We start from the raw sequence: 16,508 nt of genomic DNA on the forward strand, positions 1-16,508 counted from the left end.
GTTCATAGAGGGTCTTCTGGAGACCCTGTGTCTCAACTCCATCTCTATCCAGATGACAGCCTCTTGGGACAGCTGGCTTTTCAGAAGCCTTGCTGCTTACTCTGCCTTTGAGAAGGAGCACCCTTGGTGGTCTTGTTGGCGGTGGAGACCAAGAGAAACCTTCCTTGGGAAACTCTTCAGCGAGCCAAGGGAAGGCACCTGCAGCGGCCTATCTGTCTCTCCAGCAGCATCAGGCCCCAGCCTTGGGATCCCTATCTCCCCCTCGGTCTCTTCACCTTTGCTACTCCAACCTCTTGAGAGTGGGGAGGGACAAGGCTGTTGAAGCCCAAACCTCAGGGAAAGAAATCTGTGGCAGGGACACTGAGTATATCTCCTGATTTAATGGTTTCCTTAAGCTCTTGGAGAGGGCCTGGCCCACCCCACAAAGACTGACCCACTTGCCTACACAGGCAGGGGCAGAAGAGATCTGAAAGGCCCCAGGAGGTAGAAATTTAGGGCTTGAGTGGCCCTGTCCTGCCTGCTTGCTGAGCCCTGGAGGGATGGCCTGCCCCCAGGGGTGCACAGGCTGGTGTGGACAAGGGCCCAGTGCAGGGTCAGACAAATGAGACACAGCTGTCCAGAACCTCCAAAGCACCATTTATCCAGGCCCCATGGACTTGAGTGCCCCCAACTGCTCACACTCCCAGTCCTTTGGGGAGCACAGGCATTGCAGTGGCCCCTGGCCTGAGACCCTACATGCTCCCCAGCCCCACCTGTTCTCAGGCCATAGACCCATACTGCCTACCTAGCCCTCAGCCCATCAAGGCGGGGCCCTGGGAATGAACTGGCCTCAGACCCTGGTCCATCCCACACTCTCAGGGCCTCCATCAGTCTGGGCTAGCTCAACACTGTTAAATAGCTTCCTTGCAATTCCTCTTAAATAAACCCATCCCAGAGTAACCCGCCCTACCTTGTACCCTGAATATATTATTCTACTGGCTTATGTCTCCTAGAGAGTGGAGGGGCTCTCTCCTCCTGCCCTCTGCTCCAGGGAATACCATCTCCCTAAAAAACCAGGGGAAAAGTTTTCCTGTCAACCTGGGGCAGAGACAAAGAGAGCCTTGGCTTGGAGTGGAAAAGCCAGGGATCCCCATTTGTCTTCCCTACCCTCTCTTCTCCTTGACCTCTTAGCTGCCTGGGTCAGATGTGACTTACCAAGATCACAGGCCCAGGATCCAGGGTCCTGATGTATCTAGGAGATCACTCTGGTTTTGACATCCCAGACTAGCTCCAAGGCAGGGGAACTGACTCTAAGCCTGCCTCTGACCTTGGCTCCCTTGCCACTCTCCAGGCATGGAGAAAGCTGGGGAGATTCCAGCTCTTGACTCTACTTGGTCCTGCACTCCCGGGACTTCCTCCCAGCATCCTCCACCTCAGATATCCCCAGGTATCTCTGGCTCTGGGGATACTCAGACAGCACCAGGCCATGGGAGCAATCGGGCCAGGGCCTGAGCAAGCCTGTCCCTGGCCCGACTGGCATCTGGGCCCAGGCCAGGCCTCACACCCAGTACTGGCCATTCTTGAGAGCAGGGTTGGGTGTCCGGCAGAACTGCAGGAGCTCTGGGTCAGGCTGGCCCCCTGGTGGGGGCCCCTGGCTGGGCACTGTAGTGAGTGGGATGGCTTGGCCTGGCTCTACCTTGCGGAAGGTCTCGGTGTCGCTGGCTAGGCCGTTGCGGGGCTTGGCGGTCAGCACCTGGACGTCGTGCTTGCCTGTCTTGTTGCGTTTGCGGAGGTAGAAGAGCAGGGGCAAGATGAGTGCCAAGAGCAGGAGGACCAGGCACACGGGAATGATGACACTGAACATGTTGGCCTCCAGGAAGCCCAGAAAGCCTGTCATGGCCACAGTGGGCACGGGGCTGGAGGCTAATGGGCCTGGCTCGGCTGTGGGGGTGCTGCTCCCTGGGTTCCTTGCTTCTGTCTGAGCAGCCTTGGGGAGACTGAGCAGGGCCACACCGTAGGGCTGGGCTGCATCATAAGGCTCAGTGTCAAAGTCCAGTGAGGCCATCGCAGGGGGGACACCGCGTGCCCACAGCTCCAGAGTGAGACTGTCACCTGTGGGGCCAGTTTCTGGTGACCTGCCCTCTGGCAGGCCCACCTCCAGAGCCAGCCTTCCATCCTCAAGGTCCCGCTGGGTGAACTGTTCCACAAGCTGGCTGTCCCTGGGCTCCGGCCTGGTCCGGGGCACGCGGACCACACGGCCATACCGGGGGCCTGCCAGGAGCCGGAAGCGGGGCACACTGCCTGTGCGGTTGGCCAGCTCCCCCGCATCCAGGACGGTGGAGTCCAGGCGCAGGGTGGCACCCTGGGGCCACGGCCCACCCGCCCACACATGCAGCAGCGCCCTGACGGTGACATTCACGGTGGCTGATGCATTGGCACCTCTGGCTAGCGCCAGGACGCTGAAGTGGTCGCGAGAGGAGGAGAAGTTAGTGAAAGCGAAGACCACCTCCCCCTGGTCTACCTGGAGCTGGCTGAAGGCCGTGGCCGGCCGCCCGGCCACCAGCAGCTGCCCGAACCGGGGCGCCCGGGTGAGGCGGTACGCTGCGTCCGGCTCCTCCCGGTCTGACACCACCTGCAGCTGCTCCCGGCTCAGCGAGGCGCGGCCCAGGGCCTGGGGCACCTCTAGGGGCGCACGCAGCCACACCTCGATGGCGGATGGCAAGACGTCCACGGCCAGGGCCACGGGCAGCGGAGGGCTGGCCCCATCAGACACGCTCAGCTGCACGATGCCGGCCACACTGCTCCCGTTGGCCACGAAGGCCAGCCGCCCCGCGTCCACGTCGGCCTGTGTGAAGCGGGTCACGGGCCCTGGGCCGGCCCCCGCCAGGCTCAGGAAGCCGTTGAGGGGGACCCGCCGCACCTCGTACTCGATCTCCCCGGGGGCCGAGTCAGGGTCCACCACACTCAGCTGGGCCCGGGAGACCGGGGCACGGGAGCCCCGGGGGAGCCGCAGCGGCATGGAGGCCTGGGGCTGAGGTGGCCGCTCGTTCACATCCCGCACCGTGATGGCGAAGGCCTCGGAGGTTTGGGGGCCGGAAACGGAAGCCCCCGCTGGGCCCTGGAGGTGGGCGCGGAAGCGGAAGCCGTCGTGCTGGGTGCCGCTGCCGCCGTGAGCGTAGACCAGCTGCCCCGCGGCCAGCTCGGACTGCAGGAAGTGGGGCCGCCCGGCGTGGAGGGGCTCCCCAGCCACCAGCAGCTGGCCCCGGGTGGGGAACTGTGTGATTTGGAAGAGTACGTCATACTCTGGGCTCTGGGATGGTGGAATGCTGGCCAGGAGGTTGGAAGCATCGAGGGCGTCCCTAGTGATGTCTGCCCGCTGGCCTTCGGGGACCCAAAGACCTGGAGGTGGGACATATAGCTATGAAGGTCCTGTGTCCACTGAAGAGAGACCTCAGACCCTCAGACCAGGACTCCTGAGGCAAGGTTGTGACTCTTTCCTTAGATCAGGGACCCCAGGGTGAGGCTCAGGGTACCCCAAAGGATAAGGGCCAGGTCTCCTCCCTGACCGCAGAGCATCCCCACCTGCCCACTCTCCTTGTAAACTTTCCAGGTCCTGGGGACTGACATGGGAGCTGCTGACCCTAGCGTTGTGCCCCTCTCCCCCTCCTCACCCCCCCCCCCCGCCCTACCGGTGTCCCCCTAACTTTGCTTTGCTGATCACCTTTGTTCCTCCAGAGGCGGCTGGGGCGCTGGGGACAGGCAGCCTCAAAAGACACAGCCACAGCAAGGGTGGTGGCCACATCAGGGGCTGGGGGTGATGACAGCTGGAGCTCCACAGCGTCGTGGACCTCCCAGAAGGGCTCAGGGGGCATCTGGTGCTCATACAGAACAGTCCCGGCATCCACCTGTGGGGAGACCCCATTTTGGGAAGAGAGGCGGGTTCAGCCTGTGGGGGCCAGAGCCGGCTTCCAGGGTGGCACTGGCACTGAGTGCTCCAGTCGCCTTGATGAACTCTGGGTGCCCAGCCTCACTCTCCGCTCTCCTGGCTATGCCTCGCTTTAAGTCAGTAACCCATGCTCTTCCTCACCAGCTTGGTGGGTCAATGTTGGCAATCGTGTGGCAGTGAGGAGACTGGCTCTGCAGCCTGTGCCTTGTCCAATCTGGGCTCTGCTGCCTCAGGCAAATCACCTCATCTGTCAGAGCCCCTGGGGAAAGCACAGTTCTATCCATGCTTCTCTCAACAGTTGGTCCTTCCACTTTTGCGCTGGGTCCCTGCTCTTCTTCCTCACCGAAGACACCAGTTTTACCATTTCCCTTCTTTCTGTTATGGTGACAATCCCCCCCCATCCCTCCATCCCCCCAAGGGAACAGTCTCCTCATTACCCAGCCACGTGGTTATTCTCTTCCATCTTAAAGAAAAAACTTGTGACTTCACTTTTTCCACCAATAGTTGTCGCTCCTTCCCCCATGTTGCTCTCCTTCATAGCAAAACTCCATAAAGAATAGTCACGAACCTCCCCCAGGCTGTTCTCTCTTGAACTCCAGACTCACATTTCCACTTGCTTTCTGGCTGCTCTGGGCATAGGGACAGACTCCCCACCTGTGCACCTCTCCTGGTCCCTGCCACTTCACATGATTGGCAGCTCTGTGTGGCCACTGGCTCAGGCTCAAACCCCTGGAGCCATCCCTGACTCCTCCTTCTCTTTTGTACTGTTACTTCTGCCCTGGATTATCTCCATAGCCTCCTGTGTCCCAGCTTTGGCCCCTGCTCCCTCCCCCTACAGTTGTTCTTGACACAGAAGCCAGAGTGAGCTAGTGCAAAGATCTGACCCAGTTACCCCTGTGACCTCACCTCCTAGACCTGGTCTCCTACCTCTCCCACCACCAGTGTCTCCATTCCAGCCACACCTGTTGTTCTCCATGGCTGTCTGCATGTTAAACACCTAGGAATATTCCTCGCTTCCATAAAGAAGCCTGCTACCTCCCTGCTAATTCAACGTGTCCTCTTGGCTTATTTTTTGTTTTTCCCTTTTAGGAGGAAAACAGGACTTGCACAATACTGAGACAGAAACTGGGGTCCCCGCATGCCAGAGCCTCTGGGAGAGTGGGGTTGTGATGAATTAGACAGCAGTACCCCAGCTAACAGGGGAGCCATCCACTCTGAAGGGGGATCACCAGTTCTAAAGGGGGAGCACAGCCCAGTTGAAAGGGGCGGCAGCTCTTCAGCTGATTGCAGTCAGAGGAAACACACAGCCTTATAAGAACCTGGAAATCACGGGTGCGTGTGTGCGTGTGTGCGTGTGTGCATGTGTGTGTGTGTGTGTGAAATCCCCCAAAGGTGATATATTGACCATTCATTTAAAAATATTAAATGCGTGGTGCAGGCCAAATAAAACACATCTGTGGGCTAGATGTGGCCTGCAGGACTGTAGCCATAACCTCTGGCCCAGGCTGAAGGGTGGCAGGGAGGAAATGGAGGCCCAAGGAGTGGGGCGGAGGCTGGATGCCTGGGTGCAAGGAGCTTCTATGGGTGGGAGGCATCTGGCTGGGGGTGAGGCAAATCACAGGCAAGACAGGGAGGGGGTCTCTGAGCTCTGGGAACAAACCGCGTCCTCTGGCGAAAGAAATCTTGGACTAGCAGTCAGAACCCATAATCTTGGTTTTGCCTTTTACTAGCTAGTCACATCTTCCGAATAGCTGCCTCATCTCCTTAAGCCTCAGTTTCCTTATCTGCAAAATGGGACACCGATCTCTGACCCACCCAACTCAGACAGCATGCCGCCAAGACACAGCCTAGCCCTGCCCTGCCCCCTGCCCCCAAATCGGGACAGCGTCTCTGCCATGAAGCTTCTTTCCAACTTCGCTGGGTGGTACTGCCAGCCCCCTGGTGGCCATTCACTTCCATCTGGCATATGCCTGGGGTGGGTGGGGGAGGGATGCCAGAGTCCTGGTCCTGTCCCCTCCTCCTTCATAGGCATCAGATGACAGAGGCTTCCAGGGACCCAGGGTGCACAGCTGCTACAGCCAACAGCCTGCCTAATATCTTATGGTGGGAGGGGACCTGCGCGAAGCTGGGGCTTCGTGAGACAGAAGACCTGGGCCTGGGGGATGTTGACATGAGACCTTTCTCCATCTCCCTCTGGGAGAGCGCCACAGCTACCAGCACTCAGGGCCCCTCCTCCATTTAGAAGGGATATTAATTTAAGTGATGGCTGCGGGCCCCAGCAGTATATTTAGCACAGAGAGTTCTGTGCTCCCAGCGACTACTATCACCCCTCTTCAAGTGGCTGAGAGTTCCAGTTTTCACCTGGTGGCACCTGCTGTGCTCTGGGACAGCTATGCCCTGAAGCAAGGTGGCAGCATCACTTCTGCTCCAGCTCATCAGCTCCCAGGGTCCACTCTACTTCTGGCGGGCCCCTGACCTGAGCCCCAGGCTCGCACCTCTGCACCCTTCCAGCTCCTAAGGTCCACCTCCAGCTTCCTTCTGGAAGCCATGCCCCAGGACCTTCTCCCAGCTCTGGGCTCCAGTAGCCCTGACCTCTTGCATCCTTCTGTCCCCCAGACTCTGGGAGGGTGAGGCTTGCACAGCCTGGTGGGGCCAGGGAGCGTCTGCTGCCCACGGTGTGGGAGTGGTGCCCATTGGCACCAGCGGAGGGGGCCACCACAACTGAATGGAGTCTAAGTGGTGGCGGTAGAGAGCTGGGCCCTTACCTCCGCCTGAGTGAAGTTCTCCAGGGTGTCCCCAGCCCTGCCCTGCTGGGCGTGGAACAGCCGGCCCAGCTGGGGGCCCTGCACCACGCGGTAGAGCAGGTGATGGGGGTCGGTGCCTGCACTGGAGCTGGCCCTCAGGCTCCGGCTGCTCAGCGGCTGGACCGACCCTGTGAGAAGCATAAGGGGCCTGTTGGCTTCTGACCAGGTGCCAGGGCGAGGCCCGTGACGGCTAGGAGGCAGCGTGACCCTGGCGTGTCCCCTGGCCTACAGGCATGCCCATGCTCGCAGACGCACCTGGGCACACAGTCAGCATCCGGCTGCCCTCCAGTGAGAGGAGCAGCTGCTTCTGGGCCGTCACGCGGAAGAAGTGTCCAGGGGAAGCGTGCTCGCCATCGGAGAGGCTGAAGTGGAAGCCTCCGTCCAGGGCTCCTGAGGATAGGGGTGAAGTTGGGTCAGGCTGGCCCATGGTGACCCCCCATCCCCGGGGCACCCCACCTCTCAGCACTCACCCCTGTGTGAGAATAGCACCAGCCCGCGGTCCAGCTGGGCCTGTGTGAAGCTGCTGACCTCGGTGCCCGGTGCCGCCCGCAGCACTACCTGTCCGTTGCTGGGCCGCTCGATGGTGTAGACCAGGTCGTCCGGTCCTGAGTCACTGTCTGTGGCCCTCAGGGCCTCCGGAGGGAAGGGCACAGTGGCCCCCTCCCACATCTGGGGACACAGGCCTGTGAAGGTTCTGTCCTCCCCAAGCTTCCCCACCTCGTTCCTCCCTGGCCCTGAGCCATCGGCATCACACTGCGGCTCAGGCCCTCAGCTATCATCGAGGCCCATGCCATTCTGGGCTCTCCCTCACAAAGGCCCTCCACGCCATTCACCCTCCCCTCTCAGCCCAGGGCTCAGGCTCCCTTCTCTCTGTCTGCCCTAATCCCGTCTTGTCCTTCAAGGCCAGCTCATGTCCCCCTCCCTCAAGAGGCCCCCAGCTCTTACCCTCACCAGGTTCTCTCCCTTCGGAGACCCCCAGCCCTTTAGACCCTCCATAGTGAGTGTGGGCATGGAGTGGGCACACTATGAGAACGGTGAGTTTTGCCCTCCTCCCCCGGCAGGTTGCTTGTAAATGGGCTCCCCTGGCAGGTGAGGAAAGGCCTGGGAGGTGCAGAGGGCTGGAGAGGCTGATGCCCTCTTCTATTGGCTCCCGTCCCAGGGCACTGAAGCAGCACTGGGATGAGGTGTTTCCAGTGCAATCACAAGTCCTAACCAGGTGGGTGAGGGGTGTGGGCAGCCCCTCCCCGTGCTCAGAGAACAGGAGCCCCCCTCAGGCCTCCTCCCACCTGCCAGCAGGGCAGGCTCCCATTTCTTGGATCCTGTAACACAACCCCAGCTGGGTCAGCAACTTGGGCAGTGTTGGGCTAGAGGGTTCCATTACTGGAAAACTGAGCCCTCTGGGATTCCAGGGCACCTTCTCCTAGCCCTAGGCTTCCCGGGGGGGGTGGGGGGGGTGGGGGGGTGGGTGGCCGGGAAGCTCTGCAAGGGGGACTGCAATGCCCTGGTCTCCTGGCATACACACGGTGGACAGCACCACCTGGTGGCCAGGATGCCACACTGCACCACCTGCCTGTGGTTCCAGAGTAGCCTTTAGCCTGTACCCCACCCCTCTGCTGACCTCCCCACCACTGGACCACTCCCCACAGGTACATTCTCTACCACCAAAGATGTCCAGTGCCTCATGTCACAGATGGCCCAAGTCAGGTTCTTCTGAATCCTCCTATGAGTGCTGTTGACCCTAGAAGCCAGCATCCAGGCCCTGCCCATCCACTATCTTGTGTGATCTTGGTCAAGTCATGCCCGTTCTGTTCCACTAGCAACTACATCTGTGACCACAGAGAAATCCTGGCCCTGGCTGGGCCTTAGCTTTGACCTCTGTTGAATGAGGGCACCACTGTTCTGCAGGGATGTAAAGGGCAGGCATTTGAGAAAGAAGCCAAGCTGTGGCTTCTCTTGCTGTGGGCCAAAGTAGGGACCTTAACCACTCTCCACCTGGAGTCCACCCTTAAGGGCCTGAAAGCACTTTCTTCAGTTTTGATCCTGAGCCGTAGAAGGAGCCTCTGCTGGTGGTGAATCCAGGGAACAGCAAGACCATTCAGAAGGCTGCCTACTGCACTTTCAAGTGTTCAATAAAATTCTCATACCTGTGTTCTATTTTCAGTGCAATAGCTCTTCTCTCTTCCCAACAACCTAGTGAGGTATGTGGCATGGTCCCCATTTTAGAAAAGGAAACGGGCTCAGAGAAAGGAGCTATGTGCTGGGCCTCTCTTTGTGGGGGGAGGTAGGAGGTGATCCCAGGCAGCTCTCACCTTCAGGCCCGTGTTTGTGGTGAGGATGGGGGGTTGGTTGTTGACGGGCAGGATGGTGATGGTGAAGGCCGCCGGATGGCTCTGGCGGCCCAGCTCTGAGGCATTAGCCACTAGGACGAAGCTGTCCGTCAGTGTCTCACTCCCGTCGTGCACATAGCTGACCAGCTGCTGCTCCACCTGTGGGCAGACCCGGGGCTGAAGGTCAGGCCCCAGCAGGCTTGAGACCTGAGACGGTCTCAGGCCCAGCACCCTTCATGCTCTGCCTTTGGGTGTGGGGGGAGACCAACTTCTTCAGAGCTTCCGTTTCTGCAGGTGGAAATGGGGACAACCATTTCTCCCAGAGTGAAGGAAATGGGACAGTCCTTTCTATATGACCAGAGAGGAAGGAGGGACACAACGCACCTGAAGCAGAGGTGTTTCATAAATGTGAGCACCCTGCCTCTCTGCGTACACCCCAAACTGGGCGTCCCTGTGGCTTCCCCCACTCTGCCTCAGAGCGGGGCTGTACCCCCAGGGCCTCCCTGATAGCTGTACCTCTTTCCAGGAGAAAGCGCCAAGGGTCCCCTCTTGAGGACCTTCCTCTCTCCGCAGGGCCCCGTGCTGGGGGGGCTCTAGCACCTGCAGGTCAAGGCCTGGCAGCGTGGGGAAGTAAGGCCCGGTGACTCGGAGCAGTGGAGGGGCCAGCGTGCGGCTGCCTCCCTCGGGGACGCTGAAGTTCTGCGTCTCCAGTGGGATGGCCGCAGGAAGGACCTCCAGTTCTACACGGACACCCTCAAGGGGAGCGCCCACGCCTGAGGCCACATCCAGGGAGAAGGCGTCGCTCCAGGCCTCGGGGCGGGAGTGCAGATACAGGACCCTGCCTGCGTCCACTGCCTCCTGGGAGAAGCTCTGCACAGGGTCCAAGCTGGGCGGCTCCGCCACCGAGGCGCCGTGGGACAGCATCACCAGGTAGCCGGCGCGCGGCGGGGTCTTCACTGAGAACACGATGTCCGCCGGTGGCACCGCCTCCTGGGCTGCCTGGTGAACAGGGGGTCACGAGGAGCCATCAGGGGTCACAGAGGGAGGCTGTCGTGGCCCCTCAGTGGCCAGAACAGCCTCGGCCTCCATGTCCCTCTCATTCCCCCGGGCAGTGCCCCCAGACACCACCGCTTACTCAGACGCACACTCAGGTTCACACACACAGCACCGAGACATGCAGCCGGTTAGAGGGGCTGCGTGAACACAGTCACAACTCCCCCAGATTCAGTGACACAGACATATAATATCATCACGCAGATACGTACATCTCACAAGTAATGCGTGTAACACATACGCACGCACATACTCGAGCTGATCCTGCCCCTGCTATCACCACCATTCACCACCAGAGAGCGCTCCATCCTGCAGAGAAGCCCAGTCTCCACCAACTAACTATAGGGCTTTCAGAGCTTAAGACCCACGTCCGGCCCAAAGGCCACCGGGTGTTCCCTCACCTGATGGTCCGGCAACAAAAGGGCACACTACTCCCAAATTCACATTCCTGATTCTGTGCCTTTGCCTGCAATGCTTGTCTGTGTTCTGGAATTCTGTTCCCTCTGCCTAGAATACTGTCTCCTCATTCCGTGTTAAAACCCCAGACTCTTCAAAGACTGGCTTAAATGCTGCCTCCTTCATGTCAAAGCCTTTCTGATGCCAGACATGTTTAGTCAAAGTCAGCCCCAAATCCAGACAATCAGAACCACAAGCGGCTCAGAAATTGGCAGTGTATCTGGAATTGGCAGTGTATCTGAGAGGCAAGGGCTGGCTTGAGGTCACACCGTAAGTTGGCAGGTCTGCTAGATGGCCTGTGGTTGCTCTGTGAGGTTCTTGGAGGGTCAACAGCTCTCTCCAGGTCCTGGGGCCTGGTTTGGGGTCTTGGGAAAGAGCTGAGGATTTAGCTCTAAGTCTGTAAGTCTGCACCCATGAAAGCCCTCCAGGGAACTTACTATTAGAATACAGATTCTCAGGTTCCACTGCAGAGAGTCCATGGGCTGGTTGGGGGGGAGGGAGCGGGAACCTGCACAGTTAGCCACAGCATGGACATGTGTGCACATGGCATGTGGAGGCCCACACAGCTCACAGGCAGATGCACAAACTCCCCCAGAAACTTTCAGGCACACAACATGCACAACATGCACCCCCAAGGCGTGGACACACACCCAACCCAGGAGTCACCATGGGCTCATCCCCAAACATCCGAGCACCTATGACCTGAAGGGCCCCCTTTCTCTGGGCCCCAGTCCTTTACCTCCAGGTGATCCTTTCTGATCTCAGCCGCCTCCCCCTGGAAGACATAGATCTTCTTGTGCTGGACCAGATGCAGTGGGGCCAGTGGGCCCTCTAGGGCAATGGCCACTTGCAGGGTGGCATCTGTGTGCACGGGCCCCGCCTCCACTGAGAAGGCCAGGGTGTCTCGAGGGCTGAGGCTGCCATTGTGGCTGTAGAGAATGGCCCCGTCCAGCAGGTCCTGCTGGGAGAAGGCTGTGGCTGGCTGGCCGGCCCGGAGCAGCTGCCCCCAGTGTGGGCCGGCCGTGATGCGGTAGCGGACCTCCTCCCCACTGCGGATGTCTAGGTTGGTGTCCAGGTGGAGCACAGCTGTGTCGATAGTGCCCTGGCCTCCTTGAGGGACCACGAGGCGTGAGCCATTGGCCACGTGGAGATAGGGCTCTGAGGCCTGCACTTCAAGCATCGCGGTGGCCTGGTGCTGCCCATCGGACACTTGCAGCTGAATCCAGCCGCGGTCGGCCCCCGAGTGCACAAACAGCACTCGCCTCTTCCTGAGGTCCTCCTGGGTGAAGCGGTAGATGGGCCGTGTGGGCTCATCCACGGCCACAATACTGCCGAAGAGAAGGTCCTTGCGGGTCAGGACCAGCTGATTGTCAGCAAAGCCAGAGTCGGCATCACTGAAGGCCACGTCGTCTGTCGTCAGCAGCCGCCGCCCGCCCCTGACCACGTGGAAGATGCGGCTGATGGTCTGCACGGGAGCGTGGTCATTCACAGGCTGGATGGCCACGCGGAAGACACCCCGTACCTCCTCCCAGGCCATGCCGCCACTGCCCTCACTCTGGCGGGTAGCCACAAATGGGATGTCATCTTCTGTGGTCTCGGAGTTGTCGTGCTGGTAGACCAGCCGGCCTTGCAGCAGGTCCTCGTTGGTGAAGGAGGTCACCGTGGTGGCCTCGTCCTCTGCCCCCCCCCAGACTAACCTCCCATGGCGGGGCTGCTCCATGACCTCATAGAGGTAGCTGGCACTGTTGAGACTCTTGACAAAGAGGTGGTCAGCAGAGAGGACGCCCTCGCCACCCTCGGGCACTGAGAGGAGGATGTTGGTGAGGACGGGGGCGTCCGGGTCGCCACCAATGTGAATGGGGAAGGTGTAGAGTGGGGAGAAGTGTGGTGGAGCTATGACACGGAAACGGAAGGTGTCCTCGACTGCCTCCGAGGCACGTGCTGTGGCCCCGTAGGTCACCCGATAGGCCTGCAGGTCATCCTGGGTGAAGCTCTGGCCATCTGAGAGCCGTGTGCCCTGTAGCCGAAGATTACCCTTCCTAGGGGCCTGAACCACCTCATAGTAGAAGGCAGTGGGGCTCGGGCCTGCCTCCTCCTCTAGGGTGGCCTCCAGGTGGGCCGTGGTGAGCGCCTCCTGCTGGGTGTTCTGAGTGTGCAGCGGCTCCAGCCGCAGCAGCCACACTGTGGCCCTCTGGATTGTCACTGGGAAGGACAGATTGCTCAGGGTCTCCTGGCCTACCTGTACCTCCAGGGCCAGGCGCTCCATGGTGTCCTCTGTGCGATGCTGTGGGTCGGTGCTCAGGTATCTCACACGGCTCTGCTCCACGTCCCGCTGGTGGAATGCCTGCGTGGTGCGCCACTCGGCACCCTCGGCTCCCCCTGCCCCCTGCTTCTGCAGCTCCCCGAACTGCAGGGCCTCAGTGACTCGGAACAGCACGCTCACATCCTGCCCCACGGCGTTGGTCTCCACTGACAGGTTGGTGGGCAGGATAGGTGCAGCAGAGCCCTGGGCTAGGTGCAGCCCGGTGTTGTGGCGGATCTGAATGGTGGGCCGGACGGCCACCACCTTCAGTGTGGCGGGAGGGCTGGCCTGCAGCCCGTCGCTGACCCGGAACGTCAGGTCCTGGGCAGGACCGCCACGGTGGACATAGACCAGGCTGCCCGCCTCCAGCTCCTGGCAGGAGAACTCAGTTGCTGGCTCCCCGGGCCGGTCTCGGCGCTCCACAGGGAGGCCAGTGGGGGTGCCAAGCAGCTGGAAGGTAAGGCCCTCGCAGGCAGAGTCTGGGTCGTAGGCCTGGAAAACCTCGGGCCCCAGCGGCTTCTGCGTGTGTTCCAGGATCACCATGAGGCTGCCGTGTGGGAAGATGATGTGGGGCGGGTCGTTGACGGGGTTTACCTGCACGGGCAGGATGTAAGTTTGGCCCCTCCGCAGGCAGGAGGGCACGGGCCCCCGAGCGGTCACCGACACTTCCAGCACCAGCTGGTCGGAGGTGTCCTCAGAGCCATCGTGGACAAAGCGGGCCTTGCGGTTCACCACGTCCAAGAGGGTGAACATTTTCCGCGCCTGGGCACCCGGGATGTCCAGCTCCAGCTCGCCGTGGCGCGCCCCACGGCTCACACTGAACAGCACCTGCGATTTGCGCAGCTCGGCCTCACTCAGGTCCAGGGTGGGCTGCACGTGCCGCCACTCGAGCCAGGCTGTGCCGCCCTCGGCCACCACTAGCGGGCTGATGGCCAGCAGTTGGGTGAAATTGGCAAAGACAGGAGGCAGCCCCGGTTCAGGCACGCAGGGCTCCGGCAGCTCCACGGCTGGCCAAGCCTCGGGTGCCAGGGTGGAGAGAGCTTCGTAGGGGCCATAGGTGTCATCTTCATATTCGTCTTCCTCCAGCCGGCAGCCGGCCGTCATGCTGTGGGTCAGCAAGGCTTCCCGGAGCCCCTGCCTCTGGCCATTGATGGTGAGGTCTTCCAGGCAGCCCAGCAGAGAGACACCAACAGCCCCCGGGGCCAGGCCCAGGCGATGTTCCTGGAGATGGCGAGAGGCCTCTGCGTCCAGCCCCCCAAGGAGGAGGCTGCCTCGTGGGTCCAGGTAGCTGAGGACCCCACGGTTGGAGGTGCGTGTGGGGTACTGGTCCACGGAGATTTCCAGCTGGTGAGCATCCACACGGACACCAACCTCGTGGGGCTGCCCGTCGGCCACGGGCACACTGTTGTGGAGCAATACCGTGCCCTGACCCTTCTCCACCACAGCCCGCAGGTGGCCCTCAAAGATGTCCACGTAGATGAAATCCCCGTGCCGGCCCCCCGCCTGGAAGGCCAGGGGTGCCTGTTGGCTCCGAGTGGTGAGTGTGAACTCCAGGGTGCCTTCATCCCGAGTGCTCCAGGCAGGGAAGGCAGCCAGCGAGTGGGCCCCAGAGAAGCCCAGAGCCACGCTGTCGTCGGCAGAAAACTCTTCAGCACAGCCCTCGTGCACGTCCGGTGTCAGTGGGCGGAGGAGGTTTCGGCCATTGAGGGTGGCGGCGTGGAGGCAGCCCCTCAGGGGTCGACTGGCTCTCTTCACATAGGGCAGGCCGAGGCTCCCAGTGCCCCCCAGGAAGAGCCCATAGGGGACCTCCAGGGGAGCTCCCGGGACCACGGCCGAGGCGTTCAGGAGCCCGTCCACTGACAGTGAGGCCTCGCTGTCTGAAATGGTCAGCTGCACGGTGTGGAGGATGGCGTCGCTCAGCAGCGTCTCAGCTGGGGTCTCTAGCTTCAGCTCCTCCTGGCCCAGGGTGAGTCTGACCTGAGGAGACAGGAGGAATGGAGTGGGGGCAGCACTTTGGATGCATCCGCTTTTCCTATAAGCACAGAAAAGTCACCTGGCATCCAGAAGATTCACCCCTGGAATAATGGGCACCCGGGAATCCCGTGGACACCTGGGGGGTCACTGTTCAGGGATGGTGCCCCATCAGATACTCTGTTTTGGAGGTTAAGTAAACAAAAGCTCCTTGACCTGGGGTGAGGGATCCTCAGGGAGAGAAGAATGCTGCTCTCTATGGCTTTGGCCCCAGAACTGGCTCTGGTGTGGTGTTCCCACACCAGATTGGTGGTGGCAGAATAGAGAACTGAAAGAGCGCAGAACTAAGAACTGTGGCCTTGGGGGTCCAAGAATGGAGCACCTCCACCGGGATGTGGCATCACGGTACCTGGCAGAGGAAGAGCCTCAGTGCCTGGCTGTACCTGGCCTTTGTTCAACAGTGACACCTTGTGGCAATGAGAAGCAATAGCAGCAGCAGATGGATGGCCAGCCATAGTCCTCTCCCCACCACCATGTGGAAGCCGATGGCTTTCCCAAATGTGGGCTAAGCCCTTAGGTTCTCAAACTCTTTGTGGAAGTGGGGAGGGGGGCTCAAAGAGAGAGCCAGAAGACTCTTTGCTAATAAAGCTGGTGGTAACTTGCAGGATGAAATGGAAAAATGGAGAAGTTTGGTAGACTGGTTGTTACCATCATGAATGGACAACAGAGCTGCTGGGTGACTGGTGCTCGGACACATGGATTCACAGGGGTTGCTGGAGCCCAGGAGAGGGACGCAGCCCAGGTGAGCACCAGGGGACACCTCCTGGAAGAAGGGATGTCCACACTGAGACTTCAAGGGGAGGCTGGGGCAAAGCAGGACCCAGCAGAGGGAGTGGAGTGAGTGAGGGGGGAGCGGGTGGCAGCGACAGACCATTCAAGGGCCAGGCTGCAGGCAGGCGGTGTGGTCAAGCACAGGGTTGTGCTGGGAGTCACACCTTTGGAGCTGCTGTTGCACAGTGGAGACCTAGAGACCCCAAGGTGAAAGTGACTCACACAAGGTCACCTAGCCTGTTGGAGGCCTTTGGCCGGGAGACATCACTGACCTGAAGGCGTCCAGAGTGGAGTTGCAGCAGGAGGTGGTCAGCCTGGCCTGCGGCCAGGAGAAGCAGGGCCTCGGGCTGGGGTGTGGAGAACTGCAGCTGGAGGTCGATGTTGGTCAGGGCTGCCGCCACAGGCACCTCCAGATGGTTCTCACCGAAGAAGGAGGCTGGGAGGGAGGGAGCCAGGGTCAAAGTTCAGGCTCTCCCCTGGAGGAGGAGAGGTGCTGCAGAGAGCATGGGCCAGCTGCAGGGAGGGGGTTTTGCAACGGTGCAGCCGCACGGTTCTATGTGGCGCTGCCTCGTCACCTGCCTGGTCCTGGCACCAGAAGGCACCGCTTCACTTGTGTCCAGCCCAGACCTGGATCCACAGGACGGCAGACCTAGCCAGTGCGGGCTATGCAGGCCTCCCCCTCAGCATTTCTCCGGAATCAGGGGTCTCCGCCAGCTCTGACTTGCCTCCCCTGGGCCCTAGAGGATTCTCCATTCTGGGTCTAGTCCCTCTCTGGCCTAAAGGAAAGCCATCCCTCACTGTGTTGCCTGGCCTGGTGGTCAAAGCCCCCAAAATAGAGT

The 16,508-nt window shown here is 60.6% G+C and overlaps 1 protein-coding gene across 1 annotated transcript in view; it reads right to left on the reverse strand.

The window, feature by feature from the left end:
• Nucleotides 1-351: 351 nt before the first annotated feature.
• Nucleotides 352-16,508, reverse strand: part of CSPG4 (chondroitin sulfate proteoglycan 4) — a 34,037-nt gene continuing 17,880 nt past the window's right edge. Inside the window, exons 2-10 of the mRNA XM_029951416.1 lie at nucleotides 15,942-16,105; nucleotides 11,305-14,844; nucleotides 9,573-10,055; nucleotides 9,039-9,215; nucleotides 7,200-7,398; nucleotides 6,985-7,119; nucleotides 6,691-6,857; nucleotides 3,701-3,884; nucleotides 352-3,378 (exon numbers count right to left, since the gene is read on the reverse strand). Of these exons, the coding sequence (XP_029807276.1) occupies nucleotides 1,538-3,378; nucleotides 3,701-3,884; nucleotides 6,691-6,857; nucleotides 6,985-7,119; nucleotides 7,200-7,398; nucleotides 9,039-9,215; nucleotides 9,573-10,055; nucleotides 11,305-14,844; nucleotides 15,942-16,105 (6,890 nt within the window). The 3' untranslated portion in view covers nucleotides 352-1,537. The remainder of the gene's footprint in view (nucleotides 3,379-3,700; nucleotides 3,885-6,690; nucleotides 6,858-6,984; nucleotides 7,120-7,199; nucleotides 7,399-9,038; nucleotides 9,216-9,572; nucleotides 10,056-11,304; nucleotides 14,845-15,941; nucleotides 16,106-16,508) is intronic.

The sequence above is a fragment of the Suricata suricatta genome, chromosome 9, assembly GCF_006229205.1.
Source record: "Suricata suricatta isolate VVHF042 chromosome 9, meerkat_22Aug2017_6uvM2_HiC, whole genome shotgun sequence".
NCBI lineage: Eukaryota > Metazoa > Chordata > Mammalia > Carnivora > Herpestidae > Suricata > Suricata suricatta.